General features: G+C 36.4%; 2 protein-coding genes across 3 annotated transcripts in view; one reads left to right on the top strand and one right to left on the bottom strand.

Moving 5' to 3' along the window:
• LOC110835981 (folliculin-interacting protein 2) overlaps positions 1-21,771 on the top strand; it is a 490,121-nt gene that overhangs the window by 110,709 nt on the left and 357,641 nt on the right. The window lies entirely within an intron of this gene.
• Positions 7,558-21,693, bottom strand: LOC110841197 (endocuticle structural glycoprotein SgAbd-4). Its single transcript, XM_087346350.1, has 4 exons — positions 21,309-21,693; positions 14,887-15,008; positions 8,740-8,910; positions 7,558-8,154 (listed from the first exon to the last, which is right to left on the bottom strand). The coding sequence occupies exons 1-4, from the start codon at positions 21,336-21,338 to the stop codon at positions 8,025-8,027; spliced, it is 453 nt and encodes a 150-aa protein (XP_087202476.1). The 5' UTR covers positions 21,339-21,693; the 3' UTR covers positions 7,558-8,024.

The raw sequence follows: 21,771 nt of genomic DNA on the forward strand, positions 1-21,771 counted from the left end.
AACCTGGAATTGCGCTTTTCATGTAATTCTAAAATTGCTAACGTAGTTGATAAATGGAGCGAGTTCTAATATTTTAGGCACTTACTGCTTGTACATAATCAGTGCTTAATAACTTTTTAAATTCTTTAGGGTATTAATGAATTACGGTTTAAGAACGCACACTGACGAACATAAAAAAATATGTAGGATTTGAGGTTTTCACAATGGTGAGTATGAAGATTTCTCTCTTCTGGGTTGTTGCGCTGTGTAGTCTGATAGATGTTAGCCACCGTTTCAGAGGTCATACTGCCTCCGTCATCAGAGTATGAAGACTTCTGTCTTCTGGGTTGTTGTGCTGTGTAGTCTGGTCGATGTTTACCAACGTTTCAGAGATCATACTGCCTCCGTCATCAGGGCGGTGAGTATGAAGATTTCTCTCTTCTGGGTTGTTGCACTGTGTAGTCTGGCCGATGTTAACCAACGTTTCGCCCTGATGAAGGAGGCAGTATGACCTCTGAAACGTTGGTAAACATCTTCCAGACTACACAGCGCAACAACCCAGAAGACAGAAATCTTCATAAAGAAATATGACTGACTTATTCTCAGGTGGACAGCGTGAGATTCGGGCAGTATATCGAACTCAAGACACATTTTAGAGTTAGATTATTGAAGAAAGAATGCATATAATTAACAATGATAACAGCTATAATTCTACATGTTAATGTTCCCTTAAATACTCCATAGAAAATCCTAACAGATTTGTGTTCAGCTTAGTTCTTTTTAGCAGGGGTTCTCGGCCTTTTTCGCTGGCGTACCACTAATTGTAATTTAATATATTAAATGTACTACTGACCAAATGCGTTGAGGGAAAACTTATTTATGTTAATATTATCTTTTGATTCTCTTACTTAGTTCACTTAGCACTCGACATTGACTAGCGTACCACCAGTGGTAAGCGTACCATAGGTTGAGAAACGCTTCTTTAGAGAATTTAGTCTAGTTTTTACTTTCCAGAGTTACATTCCCATTTGCCAATTTATTCCGTTCGCCCGATAACTCTTGTTCCCAGACTGATGAAGTTCTCATCTTGAGAAGACATAGGCGGACTCAGAGGTCGGGGGTTTTTCCAGTTCCTGATCATGGCGTAAGTCGTATTTCACTTAGCATTACGAAAACAACAAGGTTATGACTCGATCATTTCCACGACATCAGGTATTTATCTTAGTCGATTATTATACCCCATATTTATCACCCGACTCTATATGGGCTGAGTTACCGACAGCGTTGTTAAATAACAGTAAATAAATTAGGATAAATAAGTTTTAAATAATAATTTATGTATTATTCTATTCATATGCCGCGTGATATGTGTCTTAGTTTTTTTAACAGTATATTTGAATCTCCAATCTCAGGCACGTGTGTGCAGAATTTAAAAATGTCCGCCAACTATATATTAAAATTAAAAATTATTCATTTGAAGAATATGCTTGCTCAAAATTTGGGCTCGCCTATTCATTTATATTGCCGAGTCAACTTCTATAAAGAGCAGAGCTAGGCTGTAACTGGTTTTACTCAGAAGTCAGTTTAATTCTTGTAAGCGTATATAGACGCGGTTCGAGTATGTCGACTGGTAAGGAACACACCTCAGCGCTCCGCCCGGGTGACCTGACCCTACAGAGAAAGTTACAGACAGCATCTTTCTTTCATGTAGACCGACATAAATTATAATAAAGAAGCCGGCGAAAACCGCTTCTCCCTTCCCTATCTTATAGTCATTTTGCACTCGTTATGATCTAATAACTATCCCAAATAACTCCATACTCTAAACCACTATGTACTTACCGATAAAATACGTTATTTTCAACTATGCATAAATACGTCTACCTATTTGATTCTTCTAATGGATTTCGTAAAAAAAAATTATCTTTTAAAAAATTCAAATCTGAATTGGGTTTTAATATGCGCCCCAAGTTTCAGTTTGACCTCTAATATAAAATATATTCGTCTTTGAAGAAAAGTGGATCGTCAAAGCACAAATAAATAAAATAAATAATGAAGTAGTTGACTAATGCTGTATTATAACGCAATTCCGAAGGAAAAGCTGAAGTTTTAGCGAGAGAGTGAACTGAGTCGTGATATCATTTTATGCAATCAAAAAACTACGTCATGAACTTTCACATCAGATGACCTGTTCCGTGTTACAATGAACCACAGACTATACATGAATAGGATCATTAAAACTGCAGTTTTGTCAGGTATTTTTTATCGTTAACCCAGGTTAGCATCCTTAAGCACTTTTTCGAGTCATTGTCCTCTTCTAATGTGTTTAGTTGCAGCTAGGATTTTGTCTACCGCTTTACCCCCATGAAAACAGCAGTACGATAAACGAGCGAATGTTTAACCACTGAAAATATATACGTTTTGTGATTTTTTATGATCTCTTGTCTCAATCGACGTATAATTGAACTTCAGCGCTTAGAAGAGAGCATAGAGTTTTAGAAGCTTATTTTGTGAGAGTGAAATGTAATTAACGAATTAATAATTTCATACATCTGAATCAATTAAAATTACCAGTGGCATTAAACTGGAACTATATTTCTTGCGGAATCGGCCAGTACTGTTTCTCCAAAAATTGATGATTTGTTTGTTAAGTGAAAGATATTGGTATTATTTTAATTATATAAAATACAGCTAAGACCACGCTATTTAAGGGGGCTTAAAAAAATGAGATTCTTTTCAAATAACTAAAATATTTTAAGATCCTCGTATATCCAAAGATTCTGGTCACACTGAAAGTAAATATTTATACAACAGATTGTGTTTCGAATCATTATCATTAAATGTCTAATGCAGGCAAACTGAAAGTAACGAATGTATTATATAATGAAAGAAAGACGAGACTTGACAGAACAACGTTTAGGCTCAATTTCTTATTTCCTTTGAGTGTACATCTGCGGTTTCCATTTTGTTAAAATTCTAAAAGTGGACGGTTACATCATCTTTCAGCTGTGAGGATTATGCAATATGTTCTTGGTACTTACGCCTGTCATTTCAATGGTATCTTAGTAAGAATTTACAGCAAATAAAATTGTTGTCTATTGTTAGATGGGACGAGACTTCTGTCTGCAGAACTTTCGTCGCTAATTATATTATTCTAACTATATTAAGACGTTTAATAAATACCTCCATCCAGCATATAGCTCATGAATGTGTAAGGAGAGCGGTGGAATTATATTGACAAGAGAAATTTTGAAGTAATCGGGAGAAATTCTGTCCACCACAGATCCCACATGGACTACCCTGAAAACGATCTCGGGCGTCCTTGAGAATCTGACGACGAACTGTCTGTGTTATAGTAAATGACAAACAGCTAATCTGTTAGCTACTATACCTTTAATTTTTCCGATAGGAATTTAATAGTTGTTTTATGCAGGAAACTAATGCCAGAGGCTGAAAGGCGATTCGCCCTCAGGCTACTCTACGGGAAAATGTAGTCCTTTCCGAAATTCATCTTAAAATACATAAAGTTAATATGAGGGCCGAGGCCGCATGTGTTACCTTAAAAGAATGAAAAAAAGAGAAGTATAACAAAATAATGTTTGAAGTGCACCACGGGGTCTTGTGTCGAGCTCAAACTGAATATCCAAGACTAACAACACTGCAATGGGAAATCCGATTATACCACAGTAAGAAATAATGTCGTTGAAATTTAACACTGATCTTCTATTTGACATGGCAAAAGGAGATTGAATCTTATGAAACCAAAAATTAGACATGCTGAAGCACTTTTAAGTGTCTTTAGGCCACTGTTTGCCAACTTTTGAAAGACCAGGGGCCATATTCACTTTCATCGTTGTGCTGGATTATAATCTGCACGCCTTCATGACAGTTTACTGAAAACGCTGCTAAATTTCGTCGCAAAGTTCATGTTTCTTTTACAAATACGCCAATGACGTACTTTTAATTAATTCCTCGCTTAAAATAAATATTTAATGTATCCTGTAACTCATTATACGACACAGTTAAAATATACTGTGTCACAAAAAATTGTGCATGAAGCACGCTAAACACATCGGATGCCAGGGATCTAAGTACTTCCGCTTTGAACAATTTTGTATACAAGAAATTAAGAAGGGCTGCGTGGAGGTGACCAAATGTGTATTCTGTTGAACTTCACCTATAATCTAGTGTTCACGTCGTTTCCGTAGTTAGTTGGTTAACTGATCGATGCCTACACCTCTGGGCCCCGTGCTCGATTTAGTCCCAACCCCGTCTGAGACATTTAAATTTATCTATGACATTAGAAGTTTGCCATGAATTTATTCAATTAAATTGTTTTATTTTTATTCGTAGTAATTTTTACACTTTCTTTTTAATTTTTCTTGTGCCTCTCTCAATCTTATTGTGGCATTGGGGCTCGCGAAGTCTTAATGCAGATACGTCAGATTAACGGTGAGAAAACGTCACTGGCCCGAGACCCTCTGTGGCCCGAGAGATGTCGCTGACTCACACCGAAGGGAAAGAAATATTAAATACGACAGTAGTGCCAGATATAAACCAGGTATAAACTAACTGCTTAAATGTAGCGGTACATCAGGACTAAATACAAGATACGTTCAGTGTGTGATGGCCTCATTCCATACAAAATGATCACTGACCATAGTCTGATCCCTCCATAAACATTTAATCTTTATAACCTGGATTAAAATATGAACTGTGCAATGCACGTGGCGGATATTAAGGCAGTCCTACATTAAGTAATATAGAAAACAACTTTATGAACAAATTTTTAAGAGATAAATTTAACTTTATCTCTATTGACATGCACTGAAGCAGATGAACTGACCAGAAAACACCCAGGAATTTTCCGTGGGGCTAAGCTATCCCACGAGCTTGCGCATCCGGGGTTGTTACCCTCCCGTGTTTGCACCAGCGGGGCTCTGTCCTCAAGATGCTAGCTCACTGGGGCCGATCCCTGCCCTTGTTTCTCATGGTGCTGCAACCAAAACTATTGATTACATGCCTTTGGCCCAACCAAGGCTTGCTCCCGAGATTAAAAGTGTGTGTCACTTGTATTTTTCTTACGTTCAACCAGTACAAATTTTATATCCAGGGGACAAAATCTCCGTCTACATTTCCCTCGATGGCTGCTACACAAGATCGTAGGCACTCCTCAATTCCTGCGACGTGTTGTTTTGAACTGACTGGTGACTGAATAAAATCTGTTGTGATTATGTACAGTACATTCAGTGCACAGATAAGTCCCATCAATTAGAGGAAACGAAAAGTGCTGAGAAAAGAAGTACCAACCCCTCGTAACAGGGCTTTGACATTGGAAGGAAACGTTGATGTCCTGTCTTAGGCAAATTCGGGAGTTCGCGTTGTAAATCGAGCGGAGTTTTGATACAGAAGAAAGTGATAACAGGAGCATACCAAACGCTTTCAATAGAATATACTGAACAGCCTTTGTTAGTGTAGAACACAGGATATTAACTGCAGAACTGACTTCATGCAACGGCCTTTATGCTGTGTGCGACCATGACGTCGGTTGCAATGGCACTGCAGACAAATTTTTCCACTTTTCTCTAGTGGTTTCAGAGTTAACAATCTTTCTGAAATACTACGTGATAAGAAAGAGATTTAATTAAGAAACACTGTAGTTTTATTCAAGATATTTTTCGTTACATTTGAATCATTCACTAATTTCAGAATAGTCTGCAATTTTCAGCTGTGGCTTCGAAACCATTAGTTCGGCGATATGGAAAGCACAGGATGCCCGTAGTTACTCGCGGTTTACCATTGAGGTCTGATGCTCAACCGACGGACAAGTTGTTTCAAGGATTGGTGTCTAACAATTTCTGCCAACCAGTTTGGTTTTTCGTGATTTTCTTAGGTTATAAGTCACGTTCCAGGGTATAGTATAAAACGAGCATGGATCGCCTGCTCTTACCACGGATTTCTTCAGCTAAAATTATTTCCCTCCAGATTGAAACTTTCAGTCCAGGTACTCTATATGCCTTGAGATGTTAGTTTTTGGTAATAAAAGTAAATTTACTTTTGATGAAAATGTATAATACACTTTTTCTGGGGTAATAATAACCAAATTTACGAAATAGTGTTGGTAAAAATATCTATAGTCTTCTGTTTGGATGTTTCAAAAAAATTGCAATATCTTGAGGAAATCCCCTAGATTTGGGTATTGCACAGAAGTGACAATTTGCTGAACTACCACTAAAGAACACATGAATTTTCCTTCATACACAATATAGTGCAATTCTACGCTTTGTTTTTGACACAAACACTGAGGTCGCTAATAATAAATGTGCGACTGGGACATTATATATTTCATGGGCAACGTAGTCAGTATGTATAAGAAACACTGGGTTGGTTGCACTGTTACTTGTCGAAATTATAACAATTTCGTTTAAATCAAATTCAAATTTAAGTACAAATTTTAATGAAATCAACAATATAATAAAACATATCCAGTTACCACTAAAAGAGATGAAAACACGATCTTAATTTTCAGTCCAAGATGTGATACAGTAAACCCTCGTTCCATGAAAGCGGTGCGCTCGTCAAATCCGCGTTGAACGAACCTAATTTTGTGTGGTATTTGTGGGGATATCGGAAAGTGGCCGTGGAAAGTCAGAGTAAACGAAGGAAATTAAATGTATTGTAATAATATTTATTTATAATGTAATAAAGTTTCATGGGAAACTTAAGAATTAAAGTGAAATTGGAACGAAAATTTTAACGACAAAATAAAATACGTACTGAATGTTAGGTCAACTGCTGATGCCCTCACATTACCTCGCTATTTATGAAGAATCTGTATTTTCTCCTCCGGCATCATACATGACGTCAGAACTTTAATTTCCGCCATTATCACTTTTACGGTTACGTTTCGATTCAAGATAACCCCATGTTAGAGGAATGTTTACTGGAGCTGAAATTTAAGTACTTGCTAATTTTGCATTGCATTAAGAAACACTTATAAAATATCCCACTGACCAGCGCGACTGTCGCTATGCAAACCATACCACAAACGATAATGAACTTATCAATAAAAACGAATTTCCTTTGACAGATCGCACTTATGAGATTCAGAGAAATTGTAATAAAGAATTAATTAATTAAAATAAATATGTACGCATATTAAAAGTATTTGTTGTCAGGACTTTTTCCATCGTCTGCCCATCGTAGTCGATTCTTCGGTGTTTTTATGATATTTCGGTTTTAATATCCTTTGATGACTTGGATGCCAACATTTTTAACAGGGATTTTGTGTCAATTTTTATGTGGATTCAGAACTGGCCACTTCCAAACTCCCGCGCAGGGAAGTTAAATACATTATTACAATAGTCATATATTAACGAATCAAAGTTTTTCATATTTATACCACTCTGTCCCAGATGTGATGTTACCATTCTGAACCGTTAATTTCAGATCGAAGTATACTTAATGGTAACGTAACATATTGAATGTCGTACATCTCAGGGAGTAACTAATTTGTCTACATATTTCTATAAATAAATGTCTGTGTAGACTATTATCATAAGTTGTAAAATAATTAAATTTAAGTCGTAACTTCATTTTATTGTTCACAACTGTAACAAATTCAACAGTAGTCATGAAGAATACAACAATATTACCTTGTAATAGAATTTATTATCAAAGGCGCTGAGCAGTATAGAATTGCCAGCCAACTTACCGGGATAAATACAGTGTATTTTTATGACATTACCACATAGTTTCTGACAGCATTTAAATAATCGATTAAAATTTCAGAACACATAACTTATTAAATCAATTACCACCGCCGGTTACCGACAATAATCTTCAATAGTGAATTTATTATCATAAAGATGAATACTAAAAATTATGATTCTGCTTCGTCTTATCAGTTATAAGTTTGATTAAGAAATAAATATAATTTTTATTACAAGACTCAAATTAAACTCTGGGAAAAATTTGTAAATTGATGATAATGTCATTGATAAAATAGAGAAACACAAAACAAATTTACAGATTTTGAGAAGTGGCTATGAAGACGGTTGTTCTGAAGTTGTGTCAGGTAGGACGCTCAGCGCCCTCTGAATGGCGATGGGTATAGGCGGCGGTGTCGGAAGATGAGCGCCTTCAGGGTGAAATCCTGTTTCGTCAGCGATGTACCTGAAGGAACACAAGAGATACCAATGTTAACAGTGTCATTAAGCAGTATCATTTTACCTAATGGACAACTCTCCTTAATGTGTCATTTGTTTGTCTTAAGATGCTCTATCAACTTCTCTGGGTTATACTAATCACACTTAAATAATATCAAGATGTACCTCACAGTATGTCACTAACTTTACAGCCATACACACGACATGATTGCATGCTTATTATTGACTAATAAAAATTAATGTAGAAGGAGCGATAATTGTATTTTATTATCCTTTGGGAACTTTGGGAAATTGTGACAAATGTGGCCCAGCACAGGTTAGAACAAAGTACAGCTCTTTATAATTTTGTTTACAAAGCTTTGAATTTGTCATTCCTTCCAGATTAGAGATTAAGCAACCAACATAAATGTACTTGCTAAGACGAAATTTCGTAAATTTCCTTTTTTAAAAACTAAAATGAGGTAGTGTGCATTCCAAACATTAAGTATAATCTTTTGTAATGGACTAATTCTGTTTTGCACTACGACTGAGTGTTTAATTTTTTTGTCAATAAATGCGCTTTCCACCTTCTTTTGACAACACATGGTCTCACCTGAGACTGATTGGGCTGCCGTCTGGTGCAGTGTACGAGAAAGAGCCTTGAATGACTTGAATGTCGCCGGCATTTTCATCATTTTTGTCTGCCCCTAAGCCGCTACGTACGTCGATCGCAGGTTTCACGAAGCCAGATTCTTCAATCTTGATACCGTTTGAAGCTTCGAAACTACAGAAACAGAATGCAGAAAATAATAATTAGAAAATGCACGAATTGTGAAGTGTCCATATGCCGCGTGTCTGCTTATAAAATGCTTTCACTTGAATTGTGAAACCATCCGACATTTAAATTGAAAGTTACTGACCAAATTTTAGTGAATTGTTATGTTCTAAATGACGTCAGCGAAGAATGAAGTTTCAGGTATTTGTTATTATAACCCAAAATCTTCGCGTCGTGACTAAATGTTTCTGGTTATTTCAAAGATGAACAATTTTAATAAAATTTGTAGACGCATTTATAAACTGTCACCATCCATACTTATTCTTTGAAAAAAATATAAAACGATAGTCTCGTTCTATGAGGGCGGCTGCAACCATAATGTCGCCAGCTTTGATCACATAATTTCATTTCGTGATCGATCGACAGAACTCGAAATCTTCATAAACAAACAGAGTAGCTGAGATAAACCTTCAGCATTGTTTAATTGGTATATTTGAAGTGCAAATTTTGAATTACATTTAACCCGAGTTATCCAATGTTCCTTGATGTCTACTGACATCGCATCATGTGTTTAATTCAAGAGGAACTTCTTTGTTAAATGAGTGGCAGTATTTTTCACACATTTTGATGTTCGCCGGTAGTAGGAGTGTTCCTCCAGGGGCATGAGTCTTTAATAATTAGCAGTTGGATATGATTCCAGAATTGTTTTGTGTAAATAACTCTAGTTCTCGCTATTTTCATCATGTTAGCAACTTTGGTTCAAAGAATTCTAGTGATTTAATCGCAAGAGGCGAATGTCTTGTTCTTAAATTCCTATTCAGATTTCTTACATTAAATCAATCGTTTGCAATGACTTCACCACATACAACACACTTTGGACGCTCTTCACTTTTCATAAGTTTGTAAGTAAAACTTAATAAGTAAAAACGTAATGTAATCTGATATTTAAAGTGAAGCTTTCACAGCGACTGAAGTTGATGAAAGACTCTTGGGCTGCAAGCCGTGTCAGGTGGCTGAATGGTGAATAAACACGCTACATAGGACCAGTTTAGTTTCGCAGCTACCCTGAAGATAAGAGCAGAGATGGCTCTCGAAACGTTGTCAGAAGAAATGGTTCATTCACCATTCAGCCATCAGACGCGGCTTGTAGCCCGAGATTCTTTCATCAAATTTGATATTTTCTCGGCTTTGTTTATGTAGCAGGAGAACCATAGGTTTCTTCCGTAGAAAAGCTTGGACCAATGTCACTCATACCCTCACAAATTTTAGGCTGATTCCTAAATTAGTAATCAATATTTTCGCTCAAAAAAGACAAATTAAAATAAACAGTGTTCTCATGTGTACTGTTAGGCGATTTTAAATAAATTGAGGCCACAAAGATTTATAGGAAACTGACCTTAAATCCGCGTATTTTCTTTGTTCATGTCTAAGAAAGTCTACATCAATCAAACCACCGACCTTACCATTTGCATCCCTCATTCTTAATATCTTAGTTTCATTGTTTAATCTTTAGGCATCTCATTCTTCACAATCGCTCTTAACTGTACCGCTGTTTAACACTACAAATAGCCAAAACTTTTCTATTTTTGAACACAATAATTTGACCACGAATATCCGGTTTAATGTCAGTATCATTCTCTGTGTGAAATCATTAGACACTTTTATTTGCGTCCGGCTAAGAACATGTACGAGCAAACATTGAAAACAACTTGAACTGGAAATTTCGTTTCAGTGTTTGCGAAGAAGGAGGCGCTGTTCGTTGGCAGTAATGCGAACTATGCGCACTTTTACTCATATGCAGTTCTAAGTTTGCTCACGTGGTGCTGATATCGCGTTAGCAGAGACGTGTCAACACAACACTCCTGCCTGGTTACGCGAAGAATGTAAATTAGCGACAGTGAATGATTTTTTAGTGGAACAAGGTCGTGCTAGATTTTGTTATGTTTCGTTTCAGAAGAGCTACAGGTTTATTTGTTTTAGCTATGTAATAATACTTGTATGAATTTAGACACATTCTCGGTTATGTTCAGTACAAATATTTAACTGCTAAAAAAGTATTAATATTACTTAGGGGCCAAGTTTAACAGCCAGGCTTCACCGAACTTCGAGTTGTTTGATCTGCTTCGTATTCGGAAGGTCCCCAGTTCAGAACCTCTTTCCGGAAACCGATTCCACTGACATATTTTTCGTGGTTTTTATCAGCAAAATGCTGTGATAATGTATTAAACTAGGGCATGGCCTCTTCCTTTCCAGGTATTTATTAACTAATCGTTCCGACATATTACACCAAATAATCTTAGTAATTGACATAATCAGTTGATCCGTAATTAAATCGATTGAGCTTCGTATTCAGGAGATCCTGTGTTCGACTCTGCAATTCGCCTTCTTCGTCGTAAAATTTACCATATATTTGTCTTACACAAATTGAGGTATTTTACCTTGAAATAGATGGCAACAGCTGTCACATAATAAATTGCTCTCGGGCTACCAGCCGTGTCAGGTGATTGAGTGGGGAAAAACCTCAACCTCTCAACTACCTGACACGGCTGGTAGCCCGAAAAGAATTTATTATACTTTCCGGCCGTGAAATCTTCGTATCATACACCAGCCGTCTCAAACGTTTACGATGTTAGTTGTCATAACTTTCCGTACACTTCATGACTCTACATTACATTAAATTTCGTAATTAATATGCAGTCCACCCTTGTTCTTATTTGAAGAAAGACGGCTCCGGTTAATACGAGGTGCGATCGGAAAGTTTAAGGACTGTGTCAATAGAGGGCGAACCGGATGTAGTACGAGCTTCTGCCGCTAGGGGGTGCGATCTACATTCATAGTGAATCAGTGTGCCAGCCGGCATCATCGAATTAGCATTTGTTTCTTAGTTACGGGCGTTTTGGTAGTGAATTACACCGACCCTCCTGCTATTTCGGATGTCCGTTTATATCACATTATGCAAGATATTGAAAATAAGGAAATATTAAATTTCACTGATCTGAAATGGAAGGATAGGTTTCATTCGTGGAACTTCTCGAATATAGAATATGTAATGCAGATCACAAAGAATAAATTATTTAACTCGTGAGATCCTGTGATATCCGTACGTTAATCCACGCGTCGAAATTATGCGATTTGCTGTAATAAAATTTAATATTTTAAGTGACAAGACAGATTTTATCACACAGGCAAGAATATTTCAAACGTTTATGATCTTGTATGTACGTAATGCCTTTGCGCAAGGTCCTTTTTGAGAAGTCAATATTTATTTAACTTCAAAACGTTCCATCTGTATGGAACTTGAAGGTTAATTGATTCAAGAATCCTTGAGACATCTGAGTCTAGTTTAAGTTCTCATAACACTTTTCTTGAAGTCTGTTGTAATGTTGTTCATTCATGTAGGGCTTTCTCTTTGAAAAGAATCTCACTACAATTTTAGTTACTAGAGATCTGTTGCATTACAAGACACATATAGTTATTATAAAGAAGTTAAAAATATTACGAATAATGATTCTAATTTAGAACTCTGTTTTTTATTTAATTATTCAAACATCACTCAAAACTGTTTTCTTTTAAATCTGTTAATTTTATGGTTTTCTTTCAGAATCAAAGACATTGTTTTGTAGCAATAATGTTCAAGGATATAGGATAATAAAGGAAAGTCTATAGGGTTTGTCGGTTTTTAAAAACCGGGTTTAAAAACCGGTTTTTTGGGATAAATTTGTAAAATTCGAAAACCGGTTTTTAAAATTTAAAAAACCAGTTTTAGATACTAGAATTAATATGTAAAAATTAATTAATTAAAAACGTTAACATTTTGACTTGAAATCGCCTTGGGCACAAGCATATTGTAGTAAATCTAATATTCATTAGTCAGGCGAATGTTTGACATGCAAATCCACAAACGCATTCTATTATGATATTCTATGTGACAGCACACAGACTGACCGATGACAGTTCAGTAGCCAGTGAGAGAGTATTTTCTACTTCAGGCAATTTTGTATTTAGAATAAGAACAAGATTAAGTAATCATTCAGTGGACATTTTATGTTCTTTTAAATTGTATTTCCTGAAGAAAAATACTAAATGAAATAAAAATTTATAATTTATATTTTGTGCGGATTTTAGTTATTTTAGTTTTTTATTTAGTTTTGTATGGAGTATATTTTATTTTGTTATATTTTTATAGTCCATAAATATTAAATAAACTGAATTTTTTAAAAATAAGTATAAACATTTTTTGCTGTTTCAATTAAATTTCGTTTTTTGTAAAAATTCGAAAACCGGTTTTTTGGAAGTACTTGAATTCGAAAACATTTTTTTTAAAGTCGGTTTTTGTATAAACCCTAATAGTCTATGATAAATTAATTTTACGCTATTTGTTTGTTTCACTAACTACATTTTGAAGACCTAGTAATGGAGTAGTAGACAATTATATCCTCTGTAGAGGAAATGCCACTAGCAATAATTTGTCTTTTTAAGCGACATTTTTAATTTTTGTTATGATACGAATATTCTGTTTTTATTCTCGAATAGGCGCCGCAACCAAATCGACTCATAACCTACGGAAATTTATTCTTCCAAAGACAGCGTAAATTGAGCTTCATTTATAAAGCCATCCCGCTACACGCCATATAGGTCGTTTGGGGGGGGGGGAGTGGAGGTAGCTCCCACTCTTCATTTATACTTAAATATATTTCGTAAATTAATATAAAATTCCTGTGAATTGTACATAACATGACGTTGTTCTTTCCCTGTCGAAGTGTTAACATTTGTTTGAAACAATTTTATCTCACCGCGGAGACCCGAGTTCAAACCGGGGTGACTTAATTTAGATTCGTGGTGCACAAAGTGCCAATTAAGCAGTTGTTTCTCCTACTTATTAGTTTTTCTTCGCTTATTATAAATTCTGTCATTACTCCTTACCCGTCTATCACCATGTCTAAATGTGAATGATAATCTCGATGCTAAGTTACGGTCCGCATCTCTTACCCGGAATATGGTTTGTCCGGGAGTAAAGGCAGTTTTCACATATTTATATCACAAGATTAATATAAAACTTCGATTTTACATTGCATGAATCTTAACTGTATACGGTAGCAATAATTTTATGACGAGCTGTCATGCCATGTTTAAGGAAAAAAATTATCTAAACTCTCAGACATTTAAACACAGGAATATTTATAACGTACATCTAGGATAGAAGGAAATTGGCTCCTGATATTCTTAATCGGGGAATTACGGTAATTATGCCATTTGTAAACGTAACTTAAGACATAAAGTTTCTTAACTGAGTAAGGAATTTGAAGGAACAGGCTTTTCTCGGGCATGTGTTACTTATTGAGCTAGCTAAAACATGCACTGATTTAACAGAACACAAGCTAATGGAACACGAAAATTTAACACCGTATTACCGAATGCCAACCAATTGAGTGCAGATGAACGCAATAAACCTCCTATACTTTTATGAGATTTGAAACCTTAAGTCTGTAAAACTGTGAATCGTGATCTTCCGAGTTCTGATGCCGCGTAAACTTGCGGATGGTTCTTCTACTTTTAAAGTTCAAGCTATACATCCATCAAAAATTTTAGTAACTTCCTACAAGTTCGTGTGTCGTCACAACCCAGAATGCCACGATTCACGTGTTGAAGTAGTATATTCCAAGAATAATAATTTTAGTACGAATCTTCTGCTTAAGCCTAGACGTTTCAATTTCTTTTACTCTGTTTCTCTCTCTCTCCCTCTCTTGTGATTTACCGGCAAAAATTATATATGAATTTATCTATTAGAAAATGCTTACTCTGTACCAAGTCTATCTGGCCCCGATGCTATTTTAAAGACGCCTCATGTTCTCCTCTGCTCCTCTGCTACTTCATGGGCCTGTCCCCTTTGTTCATGTTTTTTATCACTGCGCTCGAGTAATAAAAACAATGCCTTAAACTTTAAAACATTCCAGCGTATTTGCTGACTTCACCCAGTCGATTTACCTGTAGTTGAAGCTTCCATCACCATTGATGACGGCGTTTTGGGAGATAATCTGCACCGGGGTTGTTGCGACGACATCTTGCGGGGCGCCCAGAGACAAACTGGCGATTGCGCTCAAGACAAACTGCAACAAAACAAGCGTTGGTTTGTTCTGGGAGAACGTCACTGTCGCTAAATATCGCTAGTGAAGATCCATGTTAAGACGGCCATTTGTGAGCACGGCATGGGACGTTCTCAGGGTGAGGACGGAGGAGAAGCTACGGATATATTTAATAAGCAGTCGCGGACGGTCGATAAGGGGTGGTCATCTTGCTTGGGGATTTGGTGGGGGGCTAAAAAGTCCCCATCGTAAAAATAGGTATGTTAAGAAATGTTAAATAGGGCCTTTGACTTTAACGGGATCTACAGAGTCATCTAAGAAACCAGAGGTGTAGAACTTGGAATGCCAGGAGCTTCTTCTATTCAGATATTTGAAAACAGTATCAAAAGCATTAACAAAATGAAAGCTGAATATAGTGTTATTCGAGGTCTGGTGTCACAGGTTAACACTGAAACAGCAGATGATTTTATGTTCTTATACTTAAATGACAGTGCGTATTATTACTTACGACAAGGCTTGTCCGTACACGACGGGACCATAGCAGTTGAGAGGGTAGAGTTTTTAACTACAGGATGTGGTGTCTAATATTAAGAGGTCGTTGGTGTTACATTATTGTTTTGAATAAGCATGTAGCAACTGGGGATAAATGCGATGACACAATGGACAGCATTTATGAGGAACTAGAGAGTATATTTATTCATTTCTCTTCGTGTCACATGAAATACTTTTTCTGGGAATCAGAGTTTACATGGAACTGGCTATGATGGTTGGATGAGAGGTGCCATGTTAGGACACCTAATGTCATAAATTCAATGTGCCCATATCGGAAAATTCTTGTGTATACTTGGATTTCCATTGTGAAAGAAAAGAGGTTGTTGAAGGCTTATTGGTTGATTAATAGACAGAAAGAAAGAAAGTTACATAATAATTAAGTATCATTGATGTCAGATCATTCAGAAGGCCAGACTCTTCTACTGACCGGTGTTTGGTGGCTGCGTGACGCAGAAAGAGGCTAGACGTAAGCAAAGGAGCGAAAAAGAATTTCTTATAAGATGGAATTTTATCTCAAAGAAATAAAAGATGTAGAAATTAAGAAATCCAAAACAGGTTTGCAACTTTGGATAGAAATGGATAATAATATGGAATTTTTACAGGATCTGGGAAAGTTTGAAGGAAAAAACAATATTTTATCAAAAGAAAGTCTAGGTTGTTATGTACTAAAGCAGCAAACAATATTTAAAATTGTTAGATATTTGAAGCAGGCTAAATGGCAGTGGTTGCAGAATCCAGGTCAAATAGTGGTGATTTGGACAATTTAATATGTGAGGCTAATGGAACTTTCAGGGCCAAAAAAGATTAATCTGAAAGACGAATACAATAATCTTGGGGGGGGGGGGGGGGGGGAAGAACAAAAGTGTAAGAGACTTTTAACAGGAATAGATAAATTTAAGAGGTGTCACCAGCCTAGGAATAACTTTTAGAGATGATAATTATTTCTGTTTCAGTTTCCCGCGGTATGTAGAACAGACCGGAGAAATAATTTTACCACTTATTTATTGTGAATAGAATTAACGATGGTATTCAAAATTTTATACATATAACCAAACCATTAGTACTCCAGCCCAGGTCCTTTGGTGTTGATATTTGTATTGGCATGTTTAAAAGCTATAAATCTTCAGTGTTAATCAAATACCGGATAAACGGATGCAAATAGGGAGAAATACATTACGTTCTGTGATCCACAAATGTATTAAGTTTGTTTGGATGAAGGAAGCGTTGTCAAAGCAGTGAAAATAATCTATTATTATATCTGTTCATAAGAAGGCTGATAAAACTGACTAGAAATTAACGATAAATTACACTTATACCAGATACGTACAGAGCTGTATCCTAAATTGTTCTCTCAAAGTTGGCTCCATACATAGACGAAACTACTGGGGGTCACTAGCGTCTAGTAGCAAAATGAAACTGTATGTCAGTTATTTAACACTTCAATAAGTGTTGTACAACATGTTCATTGAATTCGATATTCCAATTAATACTACAGTTAAGTTCATTTAAACATCGTTTAATAAAACCTATAGTAATATCGATACAGGTATTATTTGTCTGATGTACATCCTATTGGGAGTGGTCTTAAGCAATGAAACTCTGTGACGTCACAGAGGGATCTGTGCCTATAAGGAAAAGGAAGAAGATAAGTAGAGTTTGTGCTTTTGACCAGACTCCAGGTAAAGAATCTTTATACAGACTTGGTTAATAAATCATCTAAAAATGTGGTAAAGTTGAAGTATATGGCAACGACGAAAACAATTCAAAATTGCATTCTCGACAAAATTGAGAGGAGAGAATCTTTGGTCTTCCAGTCTGAGATCTAAAAAACGTAAATACTAAAGTCGAAAATCCACAATTTTACCTGTTGCTTTTATATGGGTGTCTAATTTGGCAATTCATGTTAAAGTAACATCACAGGGTTCTTAGGTACATATTTGCATCCAAGAGGAATAAAGTGAGAGAAGACTGGATGAAATTGAAAAACTCCATAAATTTTACTGTTCGAAAAATATTATTACAGTTATAAAATTAAAAAGAATGAGATTTGATGGCCATGCAGCTCATAGGAGAGATGAGAAATGGGGAAAGAAAGTTTTGATAGAAATTTGCCGGCAACAGAACACTGGGAAGTCCTGGATATTGTTGGGAGAAAAACATGAAATTGATCTTAGAGAAATGAAGATGGAAGGTACAAACTGGGCTCCTCTGACTCAGGACAGGGACCGGTGGCGGGTTCTTGCAAACACCAAAATTAATCTCCGGGTTCCACAAAAGACGGGGGGATTTCTGAGTAGCTGAAGTTACTGACAGTTTTTGAAGAAGAATTCTACTGCATGAAGTTATTTGAAACAAGAAGAATATTAAGATTGACCATCTCCTTCGTATTTCGGAATTCTGCACTTCAAATTGGTATCAGTTGTGAGACCTTCATGTCAGTTTAATGTCTCATTACATGCTGGATGTCCTGTTGATTTGCCACGGCTTCAGTCTATTAAGTACACGCATTAAAGGTAACAAGAAATAACTTACTTACTCCACGAAGCCGTGTCCTTCCTGAAAAGCTGATAGTCGCTCAGCCAATTACAAAATTCCCAACATTTTATGGAATCCAAATGTTCATTACCCTGTTCACAAATGCCTGTGACTAGTCCCTATCCTAAGTCAGATGAATCCACCTACTACCACCTCATCCTATTTGTCTGAGATCTTCCAACATGCGTCCAGTCATCAAAGTGGTCTCTTTATTTCTGGTTTGCCCTCCTGTATGCATTCTTATTTTCTCCCATGAGGGCTACATGCCCTGCCCATCTAATCCGCCTGGGCTTGACCAGTCTAATTATATTTGGCGAGCTGCACAACTTGTGAAGATCCTCATTACGTAACTTTCTCCATTCTCCTAGTATTTCATCTCGCTTGGGTCAAAAAATCCTCCTCAGCACCCTGTTATGAAACACCAATATCCTACGCTCCTCTCTTAGTGTCGGAGACCAAGATTCACACCCATACAAAATTGCGTTTCAGGATGGCAGACGAAAGGACAAAAGGCTCTGAACAGAGTGGTAGCGAGCAGTACCCAAATTTAATATGGTCTTTATTTCCTTATGAATCAAATTTTGATTTGTTACTTTCGCTCCCAAATATCTGAACTTTGCCACATTTTCAAATAATCCATTACCTGTCTCGTACATTTAGTTTTCTCTGTTTCCTTCTAGACCACCCTCTTTACTAGCGTCAATTAGAGCTTCTGTGTTTTTCTTTATGGTATTTATGTTATTTCCTAATAGATTTACATCATCAGCATAGACCAGAAGCTGATGTGTCCCATTCAATTTTATTTCAACATAGTTTTCTTTGGCTTTCCTAATGACTTACTCTAAAGCAAAGTACAAAAGCAATTTTGATAAAACATCTCCTTGTTTTATCCAATTTTGAATAGAAAATATGCCAGACAAATGTTTACTTATGTGGACTTTACCACATGCTTCGTTTAAACATATTTTTATAAGCCTAAGTAGTTTCATGGTTATACCAAACTCAATGGGAATATTGTACGACAGTTTCCTTCTAATTCATATAATAACAGACTCGTTCCACAGCTGGGGCAATTATTCCTTACTCCAAATAGAATTAGTTTGTGGATCTCGGAGTGCAATATTTCGCCTCCTGCTTGAATCATTTCTGCTGGAATTTGATAAATATCTGGCGATTTAAACCTCTTTAGCTTTGCAACAGCAATTTTAACATCAAATGGACTAGGCTCAGGTACCAATGGCCCAGTTGTATGTATTTTCGCCTGCCTAACATCACCAACCCTATGAACGTTCAACAGTTGAGAGAAGTAATTCTTCCACCTATTAAACATTTTGTGGGAAACGATAAGAAGATTGCCACTCTCATCCTTTACAAAGTTACTTCTAGGTTGTAAACTCATTAATTTGTCTTTAACTTATTCCATCTTTTTGTTTCTGAAATATTTACTAGCTTTTCGTCGGACATTGTTCAGATTATCTTCATTTGTTTGACTCGGATCCTGTAACCATTGCTATTTGGCACTTTTACTTTGATCTAAACATTTTTCTTCAAAGCAATGACTTATGCTGTTTCATTTCTTAATAACATAGAATCTCCGCTAACATTTTGATATTCTCTCTAATGGTTTGCCAAGCTCTAATGAAATCTGAATCATCACCCGAGTTTTCTAGAGCTGCGAACCTGTTTGAGGTTTTAAACTAATACTCTTCTTTACCTTCTACCTCATTTAGTTTCTTGAAATTAAATCTCTCGTTACCAGACTTGCGTTTCTCGTTTGTTAACTGCCAGTCTCTCCCTAACTTTTGCAATCGCAGTCCGCTCAGCTGATAAATCGGACATCAGATACACGTGAATGTGGTCTCCTTTCTATCAAAACGTGGTCAGTCTCACTGTGTGTCTTTCCATCAGGAGATGTCGAACTGAATTTATGAATGCTAGATTTTTGGATGTGGCAAAGTTTACTGCTCAAACTCCATTATCATTATTGATTTCGTGTAACCCACTTTTCCAACTGTTGGTTTGAAAATATCTCCTCTACCTACATTGACATTGAAATATTCTAACAAATTTTCATGTGTTACTTTGGGAATTGATCGAATACATGCTCAAATCTCTCATAGAAATTATCCTTTGTATCACCAGTTTTATCCTACAATTGGACATGGACATTCAGAACAGTAATATTGCATCAAAGACCTCCTAACCCTATATACTAAATCCTGTTACTAACAGACTTAACCCTCTTAACTGCACGTATAATTCTGTTATACACAAAAAACGCCTGTCCCCAATTCATGGTGCTCATGCACTTTTCCATATAAAAATGTAAAATCGTCTGCTGGTACAGTTTCCCACTAAATCCAACTTATACCCTGAAAATCCTCTTGCAACTGTTCCCTATAAACCTGTCCTGTACAGACGTGTTACATTCCTTGTGCCATTACTCATGTCCATTTTCCTTCACACGTGTTGTTCCAAAGAAGTCTTCTTAATTCGAGGCCCTGTGTAATTATTTGTAACAAGTAATTATTTTTCCTGTAAGGCGATGTTAGCCCCACGCCCAACCCCCAAGCTGGAGGACCACCCCTTGTCGCAGCTACCTCCATATCTGGATTCCGCCTTTTCCATCCGCAATGTTGTTGTGACAAGTAACCGACACTATATGGATTAAATTGTTTAGGATTCATGTTTCTTAAATCCACAAACAAGCATACAAATGAAAAATTAATTCACAATACCAAACTTAATTAAAGGATACAATTTAATCGTTGAAATTCATTCATTAGAGCACATAAATGAGTGATTTCCGTCTCCAATACGTTTCAGAGACCTGATAATGGAAGAAATACCAGATCATACAGCGTAGTTCGCCAGAACATTTATCAATCGCCCTCGTAAGAACCTAACATTTTAACTAGCCTCATGTTTTTACGAAATAAAATTCGTATAATGCACAAAATTCCAAAAATTTTCTTGTATAACTTGTAGCCACTCACGGCTCGGAAGCATTCGCGCCCCCTTGAGAAACGTTACTCCATTTTATTATTTCAAATATCGTCAGAATTCAACTGATAGTTTGGTTACAGCCAACTTCCGTACTTCTTATAAACATGTCTACATTCTGCTACAAAAATCTTCTATATATACGCTGTAATACACATTCTCATACTCAGTGTATGGAACGTTGTCTCGGCTCGGTTTATAAAAGTAAAAGTTATAAAATAACATATTACTTACCACCAGTCCCCACATGATCTGCGATGCCATTGAAATAACTAAACACAAGAAGGTCTAGTAACTTCTGTCTCTCTGGCGTTCAGACTGAACGATTCTTTACACAAGTAATGTTAGAATTTTAGACAGACGTTCTCAAGTATCTACTGTCATGTTTCGTACGAGCCTTCTGTTTTTATACGTAGTCAATAAGTCGGTGTTAACTAACTGGAGTGCTAACATGTGCGACCTCAATATTTCCTTCGCGTTACTTTGACGAGATCAAACATTGCACACGCAACATCTTAAACAAATGCCAAACATTAACAAAGAGCCAGCCTCTTCCTGTGTAATCTTTCTTTTAACGTTAAAATCCCAGGGCCCAGTCAGAGTGAACGCACATTGGCACAGCCACTCGAACACTGGACTCTGGAGTGTGTTCACACTTTCATATCGTTATGGTGATTATGTAAAGTCATTTCAGAGA

This window comes from Zootermopsis nevadensis, unplaced genomic scaffold, assembly GCF_977971745.1.
Source record: "Zootermopsis nevadensis isolate Lab colony 2312 unplaced genomic scaffold, Znev_1.0 Znev_ptg000010l, whole genome shotgun sequence".
Lineage (NCBI taxonomy): Eukaryota > Metazoa > Arthropoda > Insecta > Blattodea > Termopsidae > Zootermopsis > Zootermopsis nevadensis.